We start from the raw sequence: 24,199 nt of genomic DNA on the forward strand, positions 1-24,199 counted from the left end.
CTCTGGGCTTCAATAAAGAGCAACTGACCAACCTGTTCGGAAGTACATTCGGGCCGAGATATCTGGATAACTTCCAGAAACTCTTGGGATCAATGTGATCCCCTAAAGCCCAAAATTTCTGGCCTCGTGCCAAAATTTGAAACCAATATTGTGTGTGTGAAGGCGTGTGGCTTTGTTGTTAGATTGTTGCGCTCACGATCATGAGATCATGATTTCGATTCCCAGACCGGCAGTGCGATGTGTACTTGATTTTATGTTGCACCAGTCCACTCAACTATAAATTAGTAACCTTATCACAGATTAGCGTCCCGTTCAGGAGTGTTGGCCACTTCACCTGGCTATAGAGGTGATGGTATCATTCGAAAGCTACAACAATGCGAAGCGCATTGTGACCAGCGATGTATAATGACATCTGAAGATAGTCTGGTCGATACTGGGACACATACACACACACGCATACAGATAGATAGATAGATAGATAGATAGATAGTTAGATAGATAGATAGATAGATAGATACATACATACATACATACATACATACATACATACATACATACATGCACACAGGTGAGCACATACGTGCAAAACAAGGTGGAAAAAATAGTACTCGAATACCAAAGGTAGAGTAATATGTTTATTATTAAAGCTGCAAAATTATCACAGAACTGTTACTCAGAGTTTCACGTTCCCGTTCGTCGGACAGTTGTGTGTGTGTATGTGTGTGTAAAATTAAAGTTTAGACAGGAGACTTTAAAATGTAGAATCCAAACCTGGTTTTGGATATGTCCCTAGTAGTGTACATTGAGAGATCATTTACCACTTACGACTACTCGGCGTCATCCGTGGTTGTGCACGTTTAGTATATTTTAAATGATTGAATAGGGAAGACAATGTACTGCAAGCTTTATTTAGCATGACGATCTGCATTGCCCCCTAGTGAGTAGGGGCGATATAATGGAATCGAACGCACCCTGCAGTGCAGAAGAAACCTGATCAGGTTACATAATACCCTACAGTGTTATAATATTACATTTCGCTGCTGTGTGTGGCAGGATGATTTAACCTGATGATGTTTCTTCTGCACTGTGGGATGCATTCGATTCCATTATACCGTTCCCCACCCACGAAGTGTAGATGTAAGCCGAAACGATCGTCGTGCTAAATAAAGCTTACAGTACACTCTTGTCTTTCCTATCAATCAATTTATACACACACACACACATCTATCTATCTATCTATCTATCTATCTATCTATCTATCTATCTATATATATATATATATATATATATATATATATATATATATATATATCAGAATTAGCAGAATGACTCAAGATCCGGGAGTTCCGTGCGTTGCGTTGGCAGGCACTTATCAAGCTCTCGGCCCTTGAGTCCCTCCGTTGCTTCTACTAACTATTATAAAAATATGCATATACTCATATTTTGAGTTCTACTTTTCCTGTTTGCATCACAATACCTGCATATGTGCATGTGTATGTGTGTGAGAATGCGGCAGAGAGAGTAAGAGTATACACGCACACACACACATATATAGAGAGAGGGGGAGAGAAAGAAAGAAAGAAAGCTGATGTCTTGCTTTTTATGTTCGTGAATTCTTAATAATATTTGTAACAATGAAAGCGTTAGTAGTATTATCAATATTTAATAAAGAGAACATTGTTACTGGTATTATTTTGCGGTTTTAGCCTTGGAAATTTGAAATAGTGGCACTTTACTTTTTTATGGAGGAAAATGTTATTACAAATGCGAATAAAATGTAATTATACTTCACAAATAATATATTTGACGTGTGTACGTAATTACGAAATTTGATAATAGTAATGCATTTATTCGGAGCGGTTAATTAATTAATAAATATTTGTTTAGAAAACTATTGACTGTATAAGTAATGCACAATAAGTAGTAAATAATTATGCAGTGATGCACAAATCAGAATAAACATCACAACATCACAAGTAGTTGGTGAGCTAAAAATTATTTTAATTTCTAGAAAACACAAAGAGAGAGAAAGAGAGAGGGGGAGATTGGATAAAGAAAGAGAGAGAGGGAGTGAGAGTGTGAGACAAACTGAGAGTGTGTGAAACAAAGTGAGAGAGTGTGAGACAAAGTGAGAGAGTGATAAGTGAAAAAGCGAGAGAGTGAGAGAGAGAAAGTGTGAAAGAATGAGATAGTGTGAGAATGCGGCAGAGAGAGTAAGAGTGTGGGTAAGAGTAAGAAAGAACGTGTTAAAGTGAGGGAAAGAAAGTAAGAATGAGCATGAATGAGAGGGAAAGACTGAGAGAGGAAGAGTGAGAATGCGGCAGAGTTAGTGAGAGTGTAAGTGAGAAAGCAAGAGAGATAAAAAGCGTGAGAGAGAGAAAGGCGTGAGAGTGAGAAAGCAAAAAGGTAAAACAAAGAGAAACGAAAAGTATGCGTAAAAGTAACATGCAAAAGTTAAAATAACAAAAAAGAAAATCATATGGAGCAAGGTCCGCGCTAAATACTTAGCGGAAAAATATATATATATTATTGCTTTTTATGTTTTTTGTGTTCGTCTCTTGCTTTAATGTAAGAAGAAGCGTGCATTGTTAGTTGCTGGTGTAGTTTTATGTAATTTTATATGAGATATTTGTTGAAAGGAGGCTTCAAAGTAAAGAGTTATTGACAAGAAGAAGAAAGTGAAAATAGGTATAAATATATTAAATAAACGAAAAGAAGCAGGAACTACGTCAAATTCGAAGGTAAAGTTATTGTGTGGAAGCAAAAATATCGACAATTAATACACTATATATATATCGACAATTAGAGAACGACATTGCACAGTAACACCATTTATATATATATGTGTTCGCGACTAAACGTTTGGTGGATAATATACACGCATACTTACTTAAACACGCACATACAGATATAGTATTTATGCAATGTGTTGTATCTTTAATAGGTACAAATATATATAATTCATTATCACTCTCTATGTTAAACTTAAGTTATCAACTAAAATCCGTATTTAAGCATTGAATAAACTAACGAAAATCGACACGAAATAGCTACATAAATCGAGTAGAATAATAAAACGAAAGAAGAGAAGCGGATAAAAACGTCGAAGAAATGGTAAATGAGAAACTTCCAGAAAACTCCTGGTCCGACAACCCAGCGGATGCAGAACAATTCAGTGATGAAGAAGAGGAAAATGATATCGATACCAATGAGAATCATACCACGTCGTGGTCTCCTTACGAAGACCCATATCAACGACCGGTAGGAAAAAAAATTATTTGTTTTTAAATTTTTATTCGGCTCTTTATGTTTCTGAGTTCAAATCCCGTCGAAGTTGACCTTGCTTTTCATCTTTTCAGACCCGAATATTGGGTCGATTTCAGGGCTTTTGCCCAAGTAGAAAGGATTATTATTATTAATGTGGCAAGTTGGCAGAACCGTTAGCATTTCGTCCGTCTTTACAATCTCAGTTCAAATTTCACCGGGGTCGATAAATTAAGTACCAGTCCAGCACTGGGGTCGATGTAATTGACTAGCCCCCCAGCCTCCCCAAAATTTGAGGCCTTGTGCTTACTATTAGAAAGCATTCTCTTGATAGATATTGTCTTCCATGTCTTGGGCCCTTGTGGCCCAGAAAGAAATTATTATTATTATTATTATTATTATTATTATTATTATTATTATTATTATTCAGCTCAAGTTCAAATCAAATCGCGATCGTCTTTGCCGTTCATCCTTTCGAGGTCGATGAAAATAAAGTACCAGTTATATACTGAGCTCGATGTTACCGAGTTCCCCCCTCCCCGCAAAATTACTGACCTTGTGTCAAAATTAGGAATTATTGTTACTATGATTGTAGCTGTTGGTGCTGACTGATCCCCACCCCTCATAAACTAGTGGCCTAGTGCGGGCTGACAGAATCGTCAGAGCGTCGTAAAAAATTGCTTAGCGGCAACTCATTGTTTAATTTTACCGAGTATACTTTTGTCCTCCATCCCTTTTGGGGGTCCGATAAATTAAAGTACGAATGAAGAACTGGGGTGGGGGTCGATGATGTCGACTAACCCATTCCATTCCATATTGTTCATGTCATGCCAAAATTAGTGACCAATATTATTTTTTACTTAAGGCAGCGAGCTGGCAGACCGTTAGCGCGCCGGACAAAAATGCTTAGCGGCATTTCGTCCGTCTGTGCGTTCTGAGTTCAAATTCTGCCGAGGTCGACTTTGCCTTTCATCATTTCGCGATCGATAAAATAAATACGAGTTGAGCACTGGAGTTGATGTAATCAACATACCTCTTCCTGCAGACTTGATGGGCCCTGTCCCAAAATTTGAAATCAATATTACCTTTTACTTGTTTCAGTCATTGGTTACGCTGTGGCCATGTTGGAGCACCGCCTTGTGAAGTATTAGTCAAACAAATCGATCCTAGCACTTATTATATTTTTAAGCTTGGTACTTTTATTCTATCGTGTTCTTTTTGCTGAACCGCTAATGCTACGGGGACATAAATACACCAGCTCTGGCTATCAGGCTGTAGTGGGACACAGACACGTTTGTATATACGCGACAGGCTTCTTTCAGTTTCCTTCTATAGTAGAAGCAAATATTATTATTTATTCTTTTAAAACTTTTTTTTGGTTGGTTAATATCTAGGTAATATCTAGTTTGACATCCGGCCACCTAAACAAAACAAAAACAAGTGTATTAAAACCAAAATTTGCGCAAACGAACCGGGGATTGGAAAAAGGACTTTCGGAAAATTCATATGAAAAAAGGGTTTGGAAAATTTATGGTTATTTTTAAAATTTTTTTAAATAATAAACATAAATGCTTATATCTCCATTGGTGGGATATAAGCATCAACAAAAAAATGGTAATTTAAATGTTTACATCAAACCTTAATGAAGCGAGGCCGTGTGTGTGTAAGAAAAAAACAAACATTTTCTAACAGAAAAGTATGCTATTAAAATTAATTATCTTTACGTATCTATTTTTTAAAAATCACTATGGATAAATGCCAGAAATGACCCCAGGCTCTCCAATGTTTTAAATTATAAACAAAAACAATCACGGGCGGGGAGTGGGTTTGGAAAAAAAATCATAAATTTTCAAATTTCTTTGCGAGCGTGAGAAAGAAACGAGGAGGGTTTGTCTTGGGATGTGCTAGAAACTACAGTCAAATCTCCCTTAAATCACCCTTTTTTTTCTCTGAAAATATTTACAATTTTTTTTTCTTTTTTCTTTTCACCGAAAAGGCTCCTCCTATTGTTTTTAAGTGCAAAAAAAAAATTGGCCAAAATCGGTCCCGGAGGGGGATAGAAGTGGGGGTAAAATATGAACTTATGTGGTCTTCCTGATCCGAAACTCCTCACATCCCCCACCCTGGAAAAAATGTTCCTCACAACTTTCTTCATAATCGTAATCTAAGCGTTTGAAAGGTATTTCTATAAAATTTCACTAAAAGATATCCATTTTCCTGAAAGTTAGGGAAAAAATCGGATCATGTGAATTTTCCGAAAGTTCTCTCCCCAAACTCCGGTTCGTTTGCGCAAATTTTGGTTTTCAGAGTCGTTTACTACACATTTTATTCACCTATTACACCTCTCTTTGTTTCCGTGGCCGGGTGTTAAAACTAGACATTAACCTATTTTATTAACCCTCGCAATTACCTTCGTCAACGTCGTCATCTGCTGTTGTCACTAATACTAAGACTATTACTACCTCCATTTCAGCAATTACCTATTACGCTTGACTGATTATCTACCACCCACCTTCAGGAAGCTTAAATAAATTATATTCATCTGTTTACATGTCATGAACCATGATCAATTTTTGTATAGCGTTGTCAACCTGTCAATGAGAGAAAGAAAAAAATCTCATTATACACTTTCGAGTTAAAACCAGTTGATGTTCGTATAGCCTTTCATACCAAATAGATTTATAACAGGGATGAAAGGGGCATGTGTACTTTTTTTACGTTTTACTTGTTTCAGCTATTAGAGTGCGGCCATGCTGAAGCACTAAGCACTTCCTTGAAGGGTTTAGTCGAAAAGATCTGAAGCTTATTTTATTGGTCTCTTTTTGCCTAACCTTTAAGTTACGTGAACGTACACGAACCAACATTGGTTGTCGAGTGGTGGTGGGGAACAAACATAAACTCACGTATATCTATTCATCTATCCACCCGTCTTTTTTTTTTCTCGATCCCTTTTGATCGACACACCCCTACTTTTTTTTTCTTTCCTTCCCCCTCCCAAAGAGAAAAGCTCTACATTGTATTTGTCCCATCTTTGTTGAGCCCTGTGTGGCTAATAAAAGAAATGTATCTATCTATCCGTCTATCTATCTATCTGTCGACGAGGAATACCTGACCCGCCTGTTTAAGACGACCTTCGGGCCGGGACCTATGGACAACTTCCAGAGATCCCTGGCCTGGCAGTGCTATCGAGAAGCACTACCCGTTCGGGATAAGCTCTACAGGCATGGCTCGAGAAACACGGGGCCGACCTGTCCGAGATGCCGGCAGAGCGACGAAACCGTTCTGCACGCACTCGTACAGTGTCCCACCATTTTCGAGCTGTGGGCTTACGTCGAACAACTGCTATCGCGTGTGGGACGAGTCGGTCTATCAGCCGAGTCTATCGTGAATATTGTCGCGCCTCCTTCCTTTAAACGGGAAGGAAGAGCTATTTTCATCGTACTTGTGGCTATGGCGAAAGAATGTGTATGGTGGACGCGTCTGAAAGGTCTAGAGACAAAGACTTTCCTCTCTGGGCAATCTCTCATCAACTTCTTCAAGTATCACCTGAAGAGGAAGTTGAGAGTAGAAAGGGAAGTCTTGTCTAGTGAATGCTTCAAAAAAAGATGGGTGAATGTAGCAAGGATGGCACGTGTGAACGACGGAGCCATCTTGAGCATAACCCTATGAACAAGAAAAAAAATAAAACAAAAAGGCAAAAGAGAGTCACTTACTGTTATAGTTTCTTCAATGAGAATATTGACCAAGGTTACCGTGGTCTTTTCCGTGGGCTTTTCCTTCCACGGCTAAACCTAAACTGTCCTCCCCTCTTTTTACACGAGAACATTACTGTGTGATACACGATCCCTATTGATCGGCCTTTCCTTTTCTTTTTTTTTCGATCCCTTTTGATCGAACTGCCCCTTTTTCCCTTCCTACGATCCCTTTTGATCGACACCACCATTTTTTTTTTTTTTTTTTTTTTTTTTTTTTTTTTTTTTTCCTTCCTTCCCCCTCCCAAAAAGAAAAGCTCTACATTGTATTTGTCCCATCTTCGTTGAGCCCTCTGTGGCTAATAAAAGAAATGTATCTATCTATCCGTCTATCTATCTATCTATCTATCTATCTATCTATCTATCTATCTATCCGTCTATCTATCTATCTATCTATCTATCCGTCTATCTATCTATCTATCTATCCGTCTATCTATCTATCTATCCGTCTATCTATCTATCTATCTATCTATCTATCTATCTATCTATCTATCTATCTGTCTATCTATCTGTCTGTCTGTCTGTCTGTCTGTCTATCTATCTATCTATCCGTCTATCTATCTATCTATCTATCTATCCGTCTATCTATCTATCCGTCTATCTATCTATCTATCTATCTATCTATCTCTTCTCACGGACGTGCTGTCACATCGGCTGCGAAGGTAAACGTTTATTTGACCATTTACTGTCCACATTTTGTTGGAATTTTTAAATAATTTTGTTGCGAAGCACCTAGGCTTCATTTGTGTGTATTTTCAAGGGCAGGAATTGGCCCCCAGGGGCAGTTTCGGCCCTAGCAAAATACAAAAATTTCCTTCTTGACATTTGAAAAATGTCGAGAAACATAATTTTGGAACGCTTGTCTTGTTCTTTTGACAAGCATTTCCCCGAGGCTTCAGATGCCAGAAGAGAAAAAAGAACAGAATAGCGCGTGCTCATGCAGTGACACGAACGCAGTTGCTATAAACGTCACAAAGACTGTGAGTACAGCTACTAACAGCCCTCTCACCACCACCACCACCACCACCACCAACACCAACAACAAAAACAAAACTGTAACCAAGGTTACAAAACCATGCGTGAAAACCGTCACAAATGTCTCTGACGTAAGCACCACTGCTGCTGACGCCATCATCACCACCACCAACAACAACAACAACAACAACAACAACAGCAACAACGACAACAACAACAACAACAGCAACAACAAGGAAGTAAAGTTATCGGCCGTCAGCAATGACACCATCACCTGTTCAACAAACTCTGCTGCCACTACCACCACCTTTGAACCAGGCAGTACATACACCAACATAAACAAAAATATCCAGAAGAACATGTCCGCCAGCACAACAAAAACAAATTTCGCAAATGCTCTAAAGGAAAAAAGAACAATAGTGACATTCACACAAAAACAAATAAAAGACACAAAATCCCTTCTTACGAAAGAAGGAGATGATGTCAGAATTAACATACCAAAAGATATTATAGAAATGAAAAATAAAAAGTGCATCATTTATAAACTGGTAAACACAAAAACCAGACGTGTAGAAAATGTTAGCACAGATAAAATTGAAGTTTGTCTTAGAAAAATTTGGCCTTATCAGAATCATGTCACCTGGGGAAGAAAATTTGGAACGGTGCAAGTGAGATTTCTGGATGAAAATTTAGCTAAACAATTTTCGACACACTCTCTCCGCACAGATGACTTGGTAATGATACCGAGTTATCTAGGACAGAGAGTGACCAAAGTTATGATAAAAAATGTGCCATCGGAGGTGGACACCCAATGGCTGATATCGGCCGTGTGCCTGGAAATGGAGGAGGCAAATATTTTGGAGATTACGGTCGGAGAGGAAAAGAACTGGGGAGGGAAAAATCTGGAAATCCTTCTCCACATCACGGAGGAGGCTTCACAGAAAATTTTTCGCAAGAGTCTGGATCTCCAAGTAAAGGCGATATTTACGGACCCGGAGGGTAGACTGGTTGTCCTAGATGTGGACGGCAGCGATGGAGGCGCTTTTCGGTTGCTGGCAGTTTATGTGCCTCCTTTAACAGGTCGGTCAGACTTCTTTCGACGTCTAGAAGTATTCCTGGGAACGTCTCGTCCCTTACTTTTAGTGGGGGATTGGAATGCTACCTTGGACACGCATCTAGACTACGTGGGGAGTGACAAAACTAGAAGGGGATGCAAAGGCCTCATAGACCTGCTCAGACGCTTCCAGTTGTCTGACAGGTACCGACTCAACCACCCAAATGTGCCAACGTGGACTTGGAGCAACCGCATTGGGTCGTCGAGATCGTATCTAGATAGGATAGTGTGTAGGACAAGAGATAGAGATAGTTTAGGATGTCCACAGTTCCACATAGTCAGTTACACGGATCACAAACTTGTGACGTGTACGCTAGACTTAGATAAGGCACATAGGCAGGGTCCCGGTTACTGGAAACTAAACGCGTCTTTCCCGTCGAGACAGGTTTTCAGAGACCGGATTAGCACGTTAGTAAAGAGGGCTTTGACGGGAGCCATCGTCAACAACAAATGGTGGTTTGCCCTCAAGAGAGCAGTAAGGGCGGAAGCAATAAGGTATAGCAGGGCACTAGCTGTAGAGAGGAACAGAGTAGAGGGGGAGCTAGTGATAAAATTAGAAGAGGCATTGCGAAGTGGCATCGCATCCGACGTTTTAGCGGCGAGGTTGGCCCTCGACCAACACTTCAATGCTAAACACGAAGGGTGTGCTGTCAGGGCAAGGATGCGTGCTCTGAGGAATGAAGGTGTTGGAGCCGCACGAGAGGCCCGGGTGGCGGAGGCGCAGCGGGGTAACAGAGCCACCATCCGGTCTCTGGTAGACGAACAGGGGCGCGAATTGCTCGAGCCGAGCAAGATGTGCGAGGCGTTTCAGCGGCATTTTGCCCGACTGTTCGGGAGGAGTGGCGAGCGAGAAGGCAGGGTGGATTTTAGTGCCTACCTGCACAGCTTGCCACGACTCTCGGCAAGAGAGGCGGAGTGCTGCGAAGGGGTCATCACGGCGGAGGAGGTGAGGGACGCGATGGCGGGTTGCTCGACGGACAAATCTCCGGGTTTGGATGGTCTGCCCTACGAGCTTTACAACTGTATGCCAGACTTGTTTGGAGAAGTCTTGGCGGTCGTGTACTGCAACTGGCAGCAGAACGGGAGCATTCCCGGTTTTGTGAGCCGAGGAGCGGTAACGCTGCTGAAGAAAGATCCAAACAAGGGGGACGCCATAGATAACTTTAGGCCCATCACTCTGCTCAATGCAGACATGAAAATTTTGGCCAAGGTGTTAGCCAAGCGGTTGGCGCTTGTCATCGAGAAACTGGTCGGCACGGAGCAGACGTGCGCCGTGCCGGGCCGGAGCATCCATGACAACCTCCATCTGATGCGCTACATCATAGAGAGGGTAGTTAAGGAACCTGGCATGGGTGGGGCCCTGATCAATTTGGATCAATCGAAAGCTTTCGATAGGGTAGACCATCGATACTTGGAGGCCGTCCTCGAAGCGGCCGGCTTCGGTCCCGTTTTCCGCGGCTGGATGGCTGCCTTGTACACAGGCATCCGTTCGGTTGTTCGCGTCAATGGACGTCTATCGGGACCCTTCGACATTGCACGTTCGGTTCGTCAGGGATGCCCCCTGTCGCCGCTCCTGTACGTATTGACTCTCGAGCCACTACTGCGGAAGCTGGCGACGCTGAGGGGCATCCCGCGAGAACTGGGGTGCGGGACGAGCGTGTCGGCATACGCGGACGACGTCACCGTCATAGCGTCTAGCCACGAGCACATCGAGCTTGTCGGCGAGACGCTGAAAGACTACGAAGCGGTGACGGGAGCGAAAATCAACCGGGATAAGTCGGTGGGTTTGCTGCTCGGCACCTGGAGAAGCAAGCCCATACCGTCCGGCAGCGCCTCAGTAGTGGGACGCTGGACGGACGGTCCGGTCAAGTTGCTCGGAGTCTGGTTCGGTCCGGACCTGCAAACGGAGAAGAACTGGGACGAGATAACGAGTAGGGTGGCCACTCTCTGCCGGCAATGGTCCGAGAGGAAGCTGTCCCTAAAAGGTCGGGCGGAGGTGGCGAACGCGTACATCGCGTCCGTCATCGAATACCGCCTGACCGTCGTGCCTTGTCCCGATCGCGCCATCACCGAAATGGAGCGCATCCTCTTCCGCTTTTTGTGGAAAGGAAGCGTTCCGAAGGTGAGGCGATCCGTTTGTTGCCAACACCCGCTGAAAGGAGGGCTGGGCATGCCGTGGTTGATGATGCGCAGACATGCGCTGAGACTGCGACATCTCCGGCTCTACGTAGACGACGGTGAGCAGGTGTGGTCGCCGTTTGTGCGACGCGCTTTCCCGCAGCTCGTCTCCATGACCGAGCTGCAGTCGTGGATCAAAAAGAGGCCGAGGAATGGCGAATGGCACCGTGAGTGTCGCGTTGCTCTGCAACAACTTTGCCGTCCCGGGTCGACCTTGAGCGGCTGCATCACAACGAAGTCATTCTATAGGGGATTAGTGGAGGGCAGGTACGACGACGATCTCGGGGCGAACCTGGGCGTCGACGAGGAATACCTGACCCGCCTGTTCAGGACGACTTTCGGGCCAGGACCTATGGACAACTTCCAGAGATCCCTGGCCTGGCAGTGTTACCGAGAGGCGCTACCCATTCGGGATAAGCTCTATAGACACGGCTCGCGAAATGCGGGGCCGACCTGCCCGAGATGCGGTCAGAGCGATGAAACCGTTCTGCACGCACTCGTGCAGTGTCCAACCATTTCGGAGCTGTGGGCTTATGTCGAACGACTGCTGTCGCGTGTGGGACCAGTCGGTTTATCAACCGAGTCTATCGTCAATATCGTCACGCCTCCTTCCTTTAAACGGGAAGGAAGAGCTGTATTTATCGTACTTGTGGCTATGGCCAAAGAATGCATCTGGTGCACGCGTCTGAAAGGATTAGAGACAAATACTTTCCTCTCTGGTCAATCTCTCATCAACTTTTTCAAGTATCACTTGAAAAGGAAGGTGAGAGTAGAGAGGCAAGTGTTGTCTAGCAAATGTTTCGAAAAAAGATGGATACATGTAGCAAGAATGGCACGTATAAATGACGAAGCCACCTTGACCATAATTCTATAAAACGTTTTAAAATTTTGTAAACAGAGAGTAAAAAGAAATTTTATTTAACAAACTGTGACGCTAAAGACCGAGGTTACCGTGGTCTTTTCGTAGGTTTTTCTTTCCACGGATAACCTCCCCATTTATTGGGAATTTTTTGTATTTCGTATTTTTTGTAAATACCCCAAACGTTTTGCGATGTTTTTTTTTTCATCGTTGTCCCCACTTTTGTTTTTTTTCTGCTTTGTTTTCGACCCCCTCGAAAAGAAAAACTCTACATTTGTATTTTGTCCCCTCTGTGTTGAGCCCTGTGTGGCTAATAAAGAAACCTATCTATCTATCTATCTATCTATCTATCCAGCCGTCTATCCATCCGTCTATCTATCTATCTTTCTATCCAGCTGTCTATCCATCCGTCTATCTATCTATCTACCTATCCATTTTTCTATCTGTCCATCTACCTATCCATTTATCTATCCGTCTATCTGTCTGTGTATCTGTCGCTTCTGTATATATTGGCCCTTGAGCCACTACTGCGGAAGCTGGCGACGCTGAGATGCGTCCCACGAGAGCTGGGATGCGGGAGGAGTGTGTCTACATACATGGACGATGTCACTGTCATAGTGTCAAGCCACAGGCATATCGACCTAGTCGGCGAGACACTAAAAGAATACAAAACAGTAACAGGAGCAAAAATTAACCAGAAACGTCAGTGGGCTTGAGGCTCAGCACCTGGAGAAGCAAGCCCATGCCGTCCAACAGTGTCTCCATCATGAGATGCTGGACCAACGGACTGGTTAAATTACTTGGAGTCTGGTTCGGTCCAGACCTTCAAATGGAGAAGAACTGGGGTGAGATAACGACCATGGTGGCCACTCTCACCCAGTAATGGGCCAAGAGGAAGCTATCCCTAAAAGGTCGGGCGGAGGTGGAAAACGCATACATCGCATCCGTCATCGATTACCATCTGACCGTCGTGCCTTGTCCCAACCCTACCATCACCAAACTGGAACACATACTCTTCCGCTTTTTGTGGAAGGGAAGCGTTCCGATGTTTAGGTGATCCATTTGCTGTCAACACCCGCTAAATGGAGGGCTAGGCATACCGCGGTTGATGATGCGCAGACATGCGCTGAGACTGCGACATCTCCGGCGCTTCATAGACGATGGTGAACAGGTGTGGTCACCGTTTGTGCGGTGTGCTTTCCCGCAGCTCGTCTCTTTGGCCGAACTGCAGTCGTGGATCAAACGGAGACCGAGGCTAGGCGAATGGCACCGCGAGTGCCGCCGTGCTCTCAAGCAACTCTGCTGTCCAGGACCAAACGTGTGTGACTTCAACTCCATAAAGGCGTTCTATAGAAGATTAGTGGAGGGGAGGTGCGACTGTTATTTGCTATTTATTGATTGTGTAGTTTATTGATTTTTGGAGTATGGTTTTTGAGGTATGTTTGTTTTTCTAGATATTTTTGAATGTCATTTTTCATTTTTGAACGTCATTTTTCATTGTTGAATTTGTTAATAGTTGGTTTTTCTCTAAATTATATATCTGTATATATATTGAAGGAAAGAAAATGGAGAGAATTGGATGTATGAAAAATTTATTTGTATGTTAAAAAATGTTGAAAAATTTCTTTTAAAAACATTACAATAAATAAACTGTATATAAGTTGTAAAAGCTCAAAAAGAATTTTAAAACCTACATGTGTTTCTGTGCTATCTCCTAGTTAATTAGAAATTCTGAGTATTTAGTTAAATGCTAAGAAAAAAAAGTCATATTCTAACTAGTGGTATTTCTTGGATTACATAATCCCTAATGAGGTTATAACTCCCTCGAATTGACTATATATATATATGTGTGTGTGTGTGTGTGTGTGTGTGTGTGTGTTGTGTGACAGGCTTCTTTTTAGTTTTCATCTATCAGATTCATTGACAAGGCTTCGGTTGACCTTAGGCTATAATAGAAGACACCCATGGTGCTATGTTGTGGGATTGAATCCAGAGGTGTGTGGTTGGGAAGCAAACCTCTTACCACACAATAAACAAAAATGTCATTCTTGTAGTTCTATGTAAAACAGCCAGTGGGACCTAACTGAATTTCTTTTCCTCTTTCCATATATGGAAGACAGACATTAAATGAGGATATGTGTGTATAAATGCAAAGTTTTGTGTATACTTTCTTGTCCCTTTTCTCCCCTTCTTTTGCATGTTGCTATCACTCAGCTGTCACCAGAATACTCAATTTTATTTCTTTTTACTCTCTCTTTGTCCTTCTCATTAAAAGTTTTTAAAAGCTTAACCATGTCCATTTTTCCCTTTCCTTTCTAGATTCCCCTAAAGCTATTTCTTTTCCTCTTTTTTTATCTTTCGCAGCCCCTTTTACTATTACGAGATTGTATTTACTTTCCTCTCCTTCTATAGCAGTATCTGGTAACACAGGCCTCCCTCAGACCCAGGTATCCACTGCCTGACACTGTCCCTCACTCAGTCGCTTTCAAGCATCAGTTTCAAGTGGATTTGTTAGGTGCAGGAATAGCTGTGTGGTAAGTAGCTTGCTTACCAACCACATGGTTCCAGGTTCAGTCCCACTGCGTGGCACCTTGGGCAAGTGCCTTCTACTATAGCCTCGGGCCGACCAAAGCCTTGTGAGTGGATTTGGTAGACGGAAACTGAAAGAAGCCCGTCGTATATATGTATATATATATATATATATATATATATATATATGTATGTGTGTTTGTGTGTCTGTGTTTGTCCCCCCACAATCACTTGACAACCGATGCTGGTGTGTTTGCGTCCCCGTAACTTAGCGGTTCGGCAAAAAGAGACTGATAGAATAAGTACTAGGCTTACAAAGAATAAGTCCTGGAGTCGATTTTCTCGACTAAAGGTGGTGCTCCAGCATGGCCGCAGTCAAATGACTGAAACAAGTAAAAGAGTAAAAAAGTAAATTATATCTGAAATACCCCTAAAATGACTGGTAAAAGGAAAATACTTTCATCTACAAATGCACCAGCTTAGAAGTCAAGGAATGTTATTGATTTAGACTGTAAAATGAAGATTATCTGGCAGTATGAAGGTGGAAAGAATTTGAATACAATAGCATGACTTGAAGCTATCTCGTTCCGCTGTGTCAACGATACTTAAGGACAAAGAAAGTATTCTTGAAGCTGTGAAAGGTTCTGCATCTATGAAGTCTACAATTTTAACCAAACAACGACAGGGCCCCATTCATGAAATGGAGAAATTGTTATTCATGTGAATGGAAGATTTAATACCTGTTTGAATGAAAATAATGTTGAAAAATCTAAATCCGACATATGACCAGATTGACTTATGACTTGTCAGTTGGAACAGAAACTCGGTCGTAAGTCAAGGAGAAGGTACATTCATTATTTTTCCCTTCATTCATAAATACAGAAAGGAGGTTACATTAAAATTAAGTTTTGTGAACCCAGGCCAAGCTGCTGGAAGTCTGGAGCCTACCTGAACCTAGTACTGTCATCATACTTAACCCTTTAGCATTTAAACTGGCCATATCCGGCCAAAAGTATTCTGCCTATTCAATGTTCAAACTGGCCAGATCTGGTCTCTCACACCAACCCTACAATATCATTTTGAAAATTAACAGCTACCTCATCAAAATCTCATAGCTACAAGATAATGCATGATTAGTTCAAAACAATGTGGATGAAAAAGCATTAATTTTGGCAGAATAATGCAAACACTAAAGGGTTAAGTATGCAGGGGTAGCTATGTAATTCCCCCATGCTCAAATAGCATTCATAATCTATGTCCCCACCACCACCACCACCACCACTTCTCTATCTTATTCCCACTTTCTCCTTCCACCACTTAATACTGACTTTTTAATCCCTTCTTTCCTATGCTTCTAAACTATTTAGAAGCATAAGGGCAATGATCTTCCTATCAATCAAGGTTTATCTCCAGCACACTTCCTTCCTTTCCTCTTCAGATCCCTCTCCTACAGCCTCATTCTTTCTCTCTTCACCCTTTCCCTGGCATCTTCACATCATCCCTCACTACATATTCCTCTCTCTCTCCTTCATTCGTTTCTCTCATTCTTCCCTGTTCTATTCTTAATTTGCTTTTATTTTATTTTATTTTGCGAACAGAACCAGGTCAATCAGAAACTGATCCCAAATCAATCGCTGACGACATCGAAGATATCGTTCTTGGCATCACTCGACGATGTGTGTGACATCGATAAAGAGAAGCAGCAGAACATCAAGAAGGGCTTCAGCATGTTCGAAGGGATGTTGCTGGTCATGATGTCACTGAACCTTTTCATGATGATGGGGTTCCTTGGCTGTATGGGGCTCTTCTACATCGAACTGCTTGACGAATTCAATCTCACCCGCTCCATTGCCTCGATGGTTGTATCTGTACCCTGGGGATTTGCCTTTGGAAGTGGTAAGTCAAGGAAAACTTGTTCAACAATGTTTCTGAGTGTGAGTTTGTATATGTGTGTGTGTATATATATATAAATAAATAAATATATATATATATATATATATATATATATATATAGTGTATATATATATATAGTGTATATATATATATATATATATATATATATAGTGTATATATATATATAGTGTATATATATATATATATATATATATATATATATATATATATATATAGTGTGTGTATATATATATATATATATATATATATATATATATATATATATATATATATAGTGTGTAAGAATGTGTCAAAAGAAAGATGTGTAATAGATACAGACTGGACAAATTATCTATAATCCAACATCAAAGGATAGGAGATGGGACCCAGGCAGATGAACATCAGCTATAGGTAATATACCAGTCGAGCAAATGAAAGTACAAAAGAATAAAAGAGGGGACAAACAGTTGATAATGGTGTCAAAGCATTTATAAAATTGTTATACTGAAGTGAGCATAAATATAATTAAACAGAAAGATAAAAACAGAAAAACTCAGGAAAGTGAGAATTCATATTAGTTCTTCGTTGGTGGGTAAATATCCTGGAAGTTCATACTCTAATATCACAGATAAAAGAGAGGAGAATCCATGTAGTCTTTTGTAGTAGTCCTTCATGGATAGATAGTTATCTAGAGGATTCATGTTCTAACTTCCCAGATAAGAGTGAGGAGACTACAGACCATCCTTTGCAGCTGTTTCTGGTGTTTGTTGATCAATAAGTGCAATATTATGCATTGTGTGTTAGAGTATGAACTTGCCAGATATCTATTTATCTGTGAAGAACTACTAAGAACTCTTGCTTTCCTTGTTTTCCTTGCTTAATTATATTTATACTCATTTCCATATAACTAATTTATGAATGTTTTGATACCATTAACTGCTTGTCCCATCTTTTATTATATTATACTCAAATGCATGCACACACATGCACCACACATATACACACACATATACATGTGAGAATTTATTACAATTTCCCTAGGATTTTTGTTGACTTTTCTCAGTTCATTAAGATGGTCAACTAATCCATGATATCTATGTGTTATTTCCCTTAGCTCTCTTCTTTTTTCATTTTTGGCAATTATGCAAATTATATTGGCCAAAAGTCTTTGGGACTCATTTTTTCCTACTTTTCAAATTCTTTCTCCACTCATCAAAGCAAGCCTCAGAAGACTATACTTTGCAGATGAGATTTAAGAAGACTGAAACATGGATGCTGTTTCCTTGCCTGCATACAGATATCAGATTTTTTTTCCTTCTAAATTAATTAGTTGTTAAATGTATTTAATTTACTGACTTATCAAATTATTAAATAATAAATAAAATGTATTAAGATTTACTAATTTAGTGAATTTATCAGGCAATTAAACTTTAATTTATTCAAGCTATCTCCCCCTTTTCTTTGGCAGCAGCTACTGCTGTTGGTTTCTTGTCTCCTGTTAAAAAGTGACTTTGAATTAATTAGGAATGCTTCATATACATTCAGTATAATGTCATCCTCACCTAGGTGAATTATGTTCTACACACACATGCACACACATTCTCAGACAGATACAGGTGTATCAAATATGGTGCAACATAAATTCTTGGTTTATCAAAATTATCTCTGCCTCTAGAGAATGTGTCACAGTTGACATTGTATTTGAAACCAGTGCCATATGAGAAGGGGAGGTACTCTCAAGAATTGAGGATTCTTGTTTCTCTATTGTCCACAAGGGGCTAAACATAGAGGGGACAAACAAGGACAGACAAAGGGAATAAGTCGATTACATCGACACCAGTGTGTAACTGGTACTTAATTTATCGACCCCGAAAGGATGAAAGGCAAAGTCGACCTCGGTGGAATTTGAACTTAGAACGTAACGGCAGACGAAATACCGCTAAGCATTTTGCCTGGCGTGCTAATGATTCTGCCAGCTCACCGCCTTTCAAGAATTGAGGATTCTGCAAAGTTAATATACCATCAAGGAAAAAAAGAACAGGTTTATTGTCTGGAGATAAGAAGACAACCGTGGACACGTGTTTCAGCCTCAAAAGACATCATCAGCACAGCAATTGTCCTAACCACTCTCTACCAGTGAAGGGTCTTAGATTTATACAAAAAAAAAAGTAGAACACATTTATGGTCAATGTAATTTGCATAAATTAAACAAAAATGAGCTAAAGGAAATAACTCAGAGAAGCTAGTAGTTTGCATATGAAAAGAAATAGACATATACAGCTATGTCTAATGCCATACAACATAAACTTTTGATTGATTTATGTGTATAAGTGTGTGTGTGTGTGTGTGTGTGTGTGTGTGTGTGTGTGTGTGTGTGTGTGTGTGTGTGCACATCAATACATTCGTATTTATATTCTGTACATACATACTTATATATGTATACATAAATCTGAAAAAGTATTTTGTTCTCACTCACAGTTGTTACACAAATCTATAAATTTTATGTATTTTTTTCTTTCCTTTCTTGTTTTAAATTCTAAAATATCAATCTTATTGTTATTGTCATTATTACATCTTATCATCAATTATCTTAAAGTATTGATTGCATCATCTAATTTGTAATTGCTTCATTTGCATAATGCATTTTGTTAATTACCTTTCTCTCTACTCCGCATACTTCATTCCTATAAAATTTATTACCAAATTCTTTGAACAGTAACAACAAAAATATGTTCTTAGTTGCAGCTTGACAACAACAAATATATACATTATACGCACATACATGTATACACTACAAACACACATAAATGCACAAAGCACTCTGACAAGAAAAACCTCAAAGCTACTGTCACCCCTGTTCTTGTAAAAGTATAGTATATATATACGCCTAGGTAAACAACCTTTTAAGTACACATATGCAAATATATATATATATATATATATATATATATGTATGTATATATATGTTTGTATATGTAAAAGATGGAGATGGAAATAGTACAGTAGTATGTCTAAGAGGAAATTAAATAAAAAATTATATAAAGAAAGTATTACCAGTTTTGACGTATCTCATCTTGAAGTAAAAACAGTTTATCTTCTGTCAGGGTGTCAAACTATTTTTACTTCAAATTTAAAAAAAATTTTACTGCTATTTGATAAGATGAGATACATCGAAACTGGTAATATTTTTATTTAGATAATCTTTTATTAAATTCCCTCTTAAATTGAAATGTCTTAGACTTACTTGTGTACTATATCTAGTTTCATCTTTTATATATAAAAATTTGATTTGTATAGATCCCTAATCTTTTTTCAGCCTACATATATGTGAATAAACTCATCTAAATGATGCAAAAATGAAAATAACACTTGACACATCTCATTTTCACAGATATATTTACCAAAATTATGTAAAAATATCTTGAAATACTAGAGAGTAGATTTATTAAATAGACGCAGGAGTGGCTGTGTGGGAAGTAGCTTGCTTACCAACCACATGGTTCCGGGTTCAGTAACACTGCGTGGCACCTTTGGCAAGTGTCTTCTACTATATATAGCCTCGAGCCGACCAAAGCCTTGTGAGTAGATTTGGTAGACAGAAACTGAAAGAAGCCTGTCGTATATATGTATATATATATGTGTGTGTGTGTGTGTGTGTGTGTATGTATGTATGTGTGTGTATATGTTTGTGTGTCTGTGCTTGTCCCTCCAACATCGCTTGACAACCGATGCTGGTGTGTTTAAGTCCCTGTAACTTAGCGGTTCGGCAAAAAGAGACCGATAGAATAAGTACTAGGCTTACAAAGAATAAGTCCTGGGGTCGATTTGCTCTACTAAAGGCGGTGCTCCACCATGGCCACAGTCAAATGACTGAAACAAGTAAAAGAAAAGAAAAGAAAATCGCCACTGGCTTCAACCATGGCCCCCGGACAACTTCAGAATCTCCTGCAACTCTTCTGGATGGTCTCCTTATTTAAGTTGGTGAATGCTGCCATAATCCTTACCTTCAACTCATCTTTGGTGTAACAAGGAGTTTTGTTGGTCTCTCGCTCAACTGCGCCCCACACATAATAATCAAGGGGGTTACAGTCTGAGGATTTAGGTGGCCAGATGTTAGGGGTGATGTGGTCACAGAAATTGTCTGACAGCCATGACTGGATTCTCCTGCTTGTGTGGCAGGGTGCAGAGTTCTGTTGCCAGGCATAGGGTCTTCCAGCAGCCACTCTCTTCACTCAGGGCAGCACTACCTCTTCTAATTAACTGGATGTTTGATTTTTTTTATTACTCTTGGTACATATATATATATATATATATATATATATATATATATCATCGTTTAATGTCCGCTTTCCATGCTAGCATGGGTTGGACGATTTGGCAGTCCTCTGTCAAATCGTCCAACCCATGCTAGCATGAAAAGCAGACGTTAAACGATGATGATGATACACACACACACACACACACACACACATATATATATATATACATACATATATACCCACATATATATACATATATACCCACATATATATATATATACACACATATATATACATACACACATATATACCCACATATATATATATATATATATAGTTTACTGTTCTGTTAAGGCAGGATCTACAAAGAAAGTACTTCATCGAGTGAGAGATAAATATCATTTTATCATCATAATCATCCTCATCCTTTAACATCTGTTTTCTGTGCTGGCATGGGTTGGATGGTTTGACCAGGACTAGCAAGCTGATGAGCTGCACCAAGCTGTAGTCTTATTTGGCTTGCTTTCTATATGGCTTGATGCCATGAACACAGTATCGGACCATTATGCATTCAGATTACTCTGTCAAATGCTTATTTATTCACATCATTTTGTAATGCCTATTCATATCATTTTGAATTAATCTTGTATTATCTTGTAGCTTCAAGTGTTTGATGACATGGTAGTTTATTTTTAGAATGACATTGTAAGGTCGGTGTGAGGGGCCAAATTTGGGCCAGTTTGAATGTAAAGCAGGTGTAAAATTTGGGCCAGATATTGTCAGTTTAAATGCTAAAAGGTTAAGATAAGAGCTACTTATAGTTTCTTGCCAATGTGATGCTGATAGTTACTAATAGTTACGTAAAATAAGAGCTATGTTATATAACTCTGCCTAATCACAGTGTCTCTATGACAAGGAAGTATCGGAAACACTTGTTTTAAATACTGTCTGCATTAAATGGTAATAATCTCTCACTGGATGGAGCACTTTTTTTGTTAATCTTACCTTATTGGAACAGTAAACTATATGTGTGTGTGTGTGTGTATATATATATATATATATATATATATGAATAAAAATATAAAAAAGGGTTTTGTATGATCGTGTATAGAGGAATATATTATTTAAAAGAGTTCCAACTCTGTTTTTTATGTTTTATTTATAGTCTTATAAAATTAATGTGGGATATGGAATATATAATATAAATAGTAAAATGAAATGAAGTATTGAATGTCTTATTGAATATATGAAATATTGAGTATTAAATATATAAGGACTAGTATACTTTCCTGCCTCATGGCATTCATCAAGGTCCTGTCTGACAGATGTAATATATATATTATACCTTTAGAAGAACAGGGGTGACAGCAACTTTGAAGTTTCTGCCTGCTAGCTTTTGTCTGACAAAAATATTGTCACTCCCACCCCAACATACACACATTTCTTGTAAATATATTAAAGATATTTACTCTACAAAAAACATATTGAATAATCTTTCACCTTAATGTTGAGTAATTTTCATTATCACTCGATAAAACGAAACAAAGCATTTATATATATGTATGTATGTGTGTGTGTGTGTGTGTATGTATGGATATGTATGTGTGTATTTGTAAACACATATTTGAGATGGAAGAAAGAAGAAAAAAAATGAATCCCCAATTAATAGGTATTGGATTGCATATCACCTGCTAACAGGTGCAATATGTGATCAGTTCTCGGAACTTGAGAAGGCAAATGATGAAACCTTAGCATGTGATATGGTGTTTAATACCTGCTTGTGATTTGCTTACACCTGTCTCTAATTAGTGTTTACAAACATATGTTGTTTATTATACTTACTTTTTTGCGCACACACACACACACACACACACAGATGTATATGTAATGACATTTGCAAACACAATTAGAAGCCTGTGTTTAATAAGTATATTTTCAGCTCTTTGTAATGGTAACTGCTTTAGTTAATATATGTGTATATGTTTATATAAACAAACATCAACTAGGACACTGACACAGTATAGATAGGATTTGTAAACAAAAGTTACATTCATATGCTTGATAAATGATAGTGTTAACCTTGCAGTAAAAATAACTATGGAAGCTACCATTACAATGAGCTGGTATTCATTCATATATATATATATATATACACATACATACATACATACATACATATATATATATACATACATATATACATTATATATATATATATATATATATATATATATATATATATATATATATATATATATATATATATATATTAGGGACAAAATCCAAAATTACAGGTAAAAACTCAATTAAAATCAATTTATAAAAAATTAAAATTAAATTGAGCTTTATAGATTATAATATATATAAAAATATATAGTTTTAGGGAAAAGAACCAAGTTTCAAGAACTCATCGATGAAAATCCACTATCACAATTAGAAAAATTAATAATTATTTACTTTGTTTTATATTATACTCATTTATTATGCTTTTAATTATTAATTTTTCTATATGTGATGGTGGATTTTCATCGATGAGTTCTTGAAACTTGGTTCTTTTCCCTAAAACTAAAACTAAATATATATATATATATATATATATATATATATATATATATATATATATATATATATAAAAATTATTAGGACAAAATTCTTGATACAGTCACAATATTCAAATATGATTTTATTTTAAATTTAAAATTTTCTAAAAAAGATAAACTTTGGATAAAAATATGATTAACATGACAGCTGATAGAAGAGACTTTTCAAGAATCTTCAGCTTTTCTAACATATACATGTTGTATAAATTGGTAAGTTGTGTGTTTGAAAAACTGAAGACAATGAAAGTGCTTCCATACGAAAATCCTCTTCCATCAAAGTTGTGTCAATCAGAATTTTTTAAAAAGAATTTTTTAGATTTTGTTTTAATATTTGAAATAAAAAAAAATCTATGTATATATATATATATATATATATATATATAGAAATTCTATGTATGTGTATATGTATATAAATGTACATATTGGTTTATTAACTTTGGTATTCTAACAGACAAAATGTTAAAAAAAAAAAACACAATAAAAAGGAAAAAAGATTATGATTACTATATAGTAAAACAAAATAATACCATCTGCTTACAGAACATGTCATGCACACAATATGATAAACATGAAATATTTTCCATATTTATTTGGGTATAATGTGAGAGAAATGTAACAACCAAAACATTGGTCTCCAAAACTACCAATTACCATTATACTTGAGTGTGAATAAAAAATTAAAAACTGACAAAAAAAAGAAACATTTATCCTTGTTTATCACTGATTAATTTCATCACTGGCCCAGTATAATACATTACACTTATTGTGAACCATGT

At 38.5% G+C, this 24,199-nt stretch overlaps 1 protein-coding gene across 1 annotated transcript in view; it reads left to right on the forward strand.

Moving 5' to 3' along the window:
- The first annotated feature begins 2,048 nt into the window (after positions 1 to 2,048).
- LOC106873364 (monocarboxylate transporter 6) overlaps positions 2,049 to 24,199 on the forward strand; it is a 113,079-nt gene continuing 90,928 nt past the window's right edge. Inside the window, exons 1-2 of the mRNA XM_089341627.1 lie at positions 2,049 to 3,261; positions 16,270 to 16,567. Coding sequence (XP_089197753.1) covers positions 3,112 to 3,261; positions 16,270 to 16,567 — 448 coding nt within the window. The 5' untranslated portion in view covers positions 2,049 to 3,111. The remainder of the gene's footprint in view (positions 3,262 to 16,269; positions 16,568 to 24,199) is intronic.

Source organism: Octopus bimaculoides, chromosome 25 (genome assembly GCF_046866305.1).
Source record: "Octopus bimaculoides isolate indiv1 chromosome 25, ASM4686630v1, whole genome shotgun sequence".
Classification (NCBI taxonomy): domain Eukaryota; kingdom Metazoa; phylum Mollusca; class Cephalopoda; order Octopoda; family Octopodidae; genus Octopus; species Octopus bimaculoides.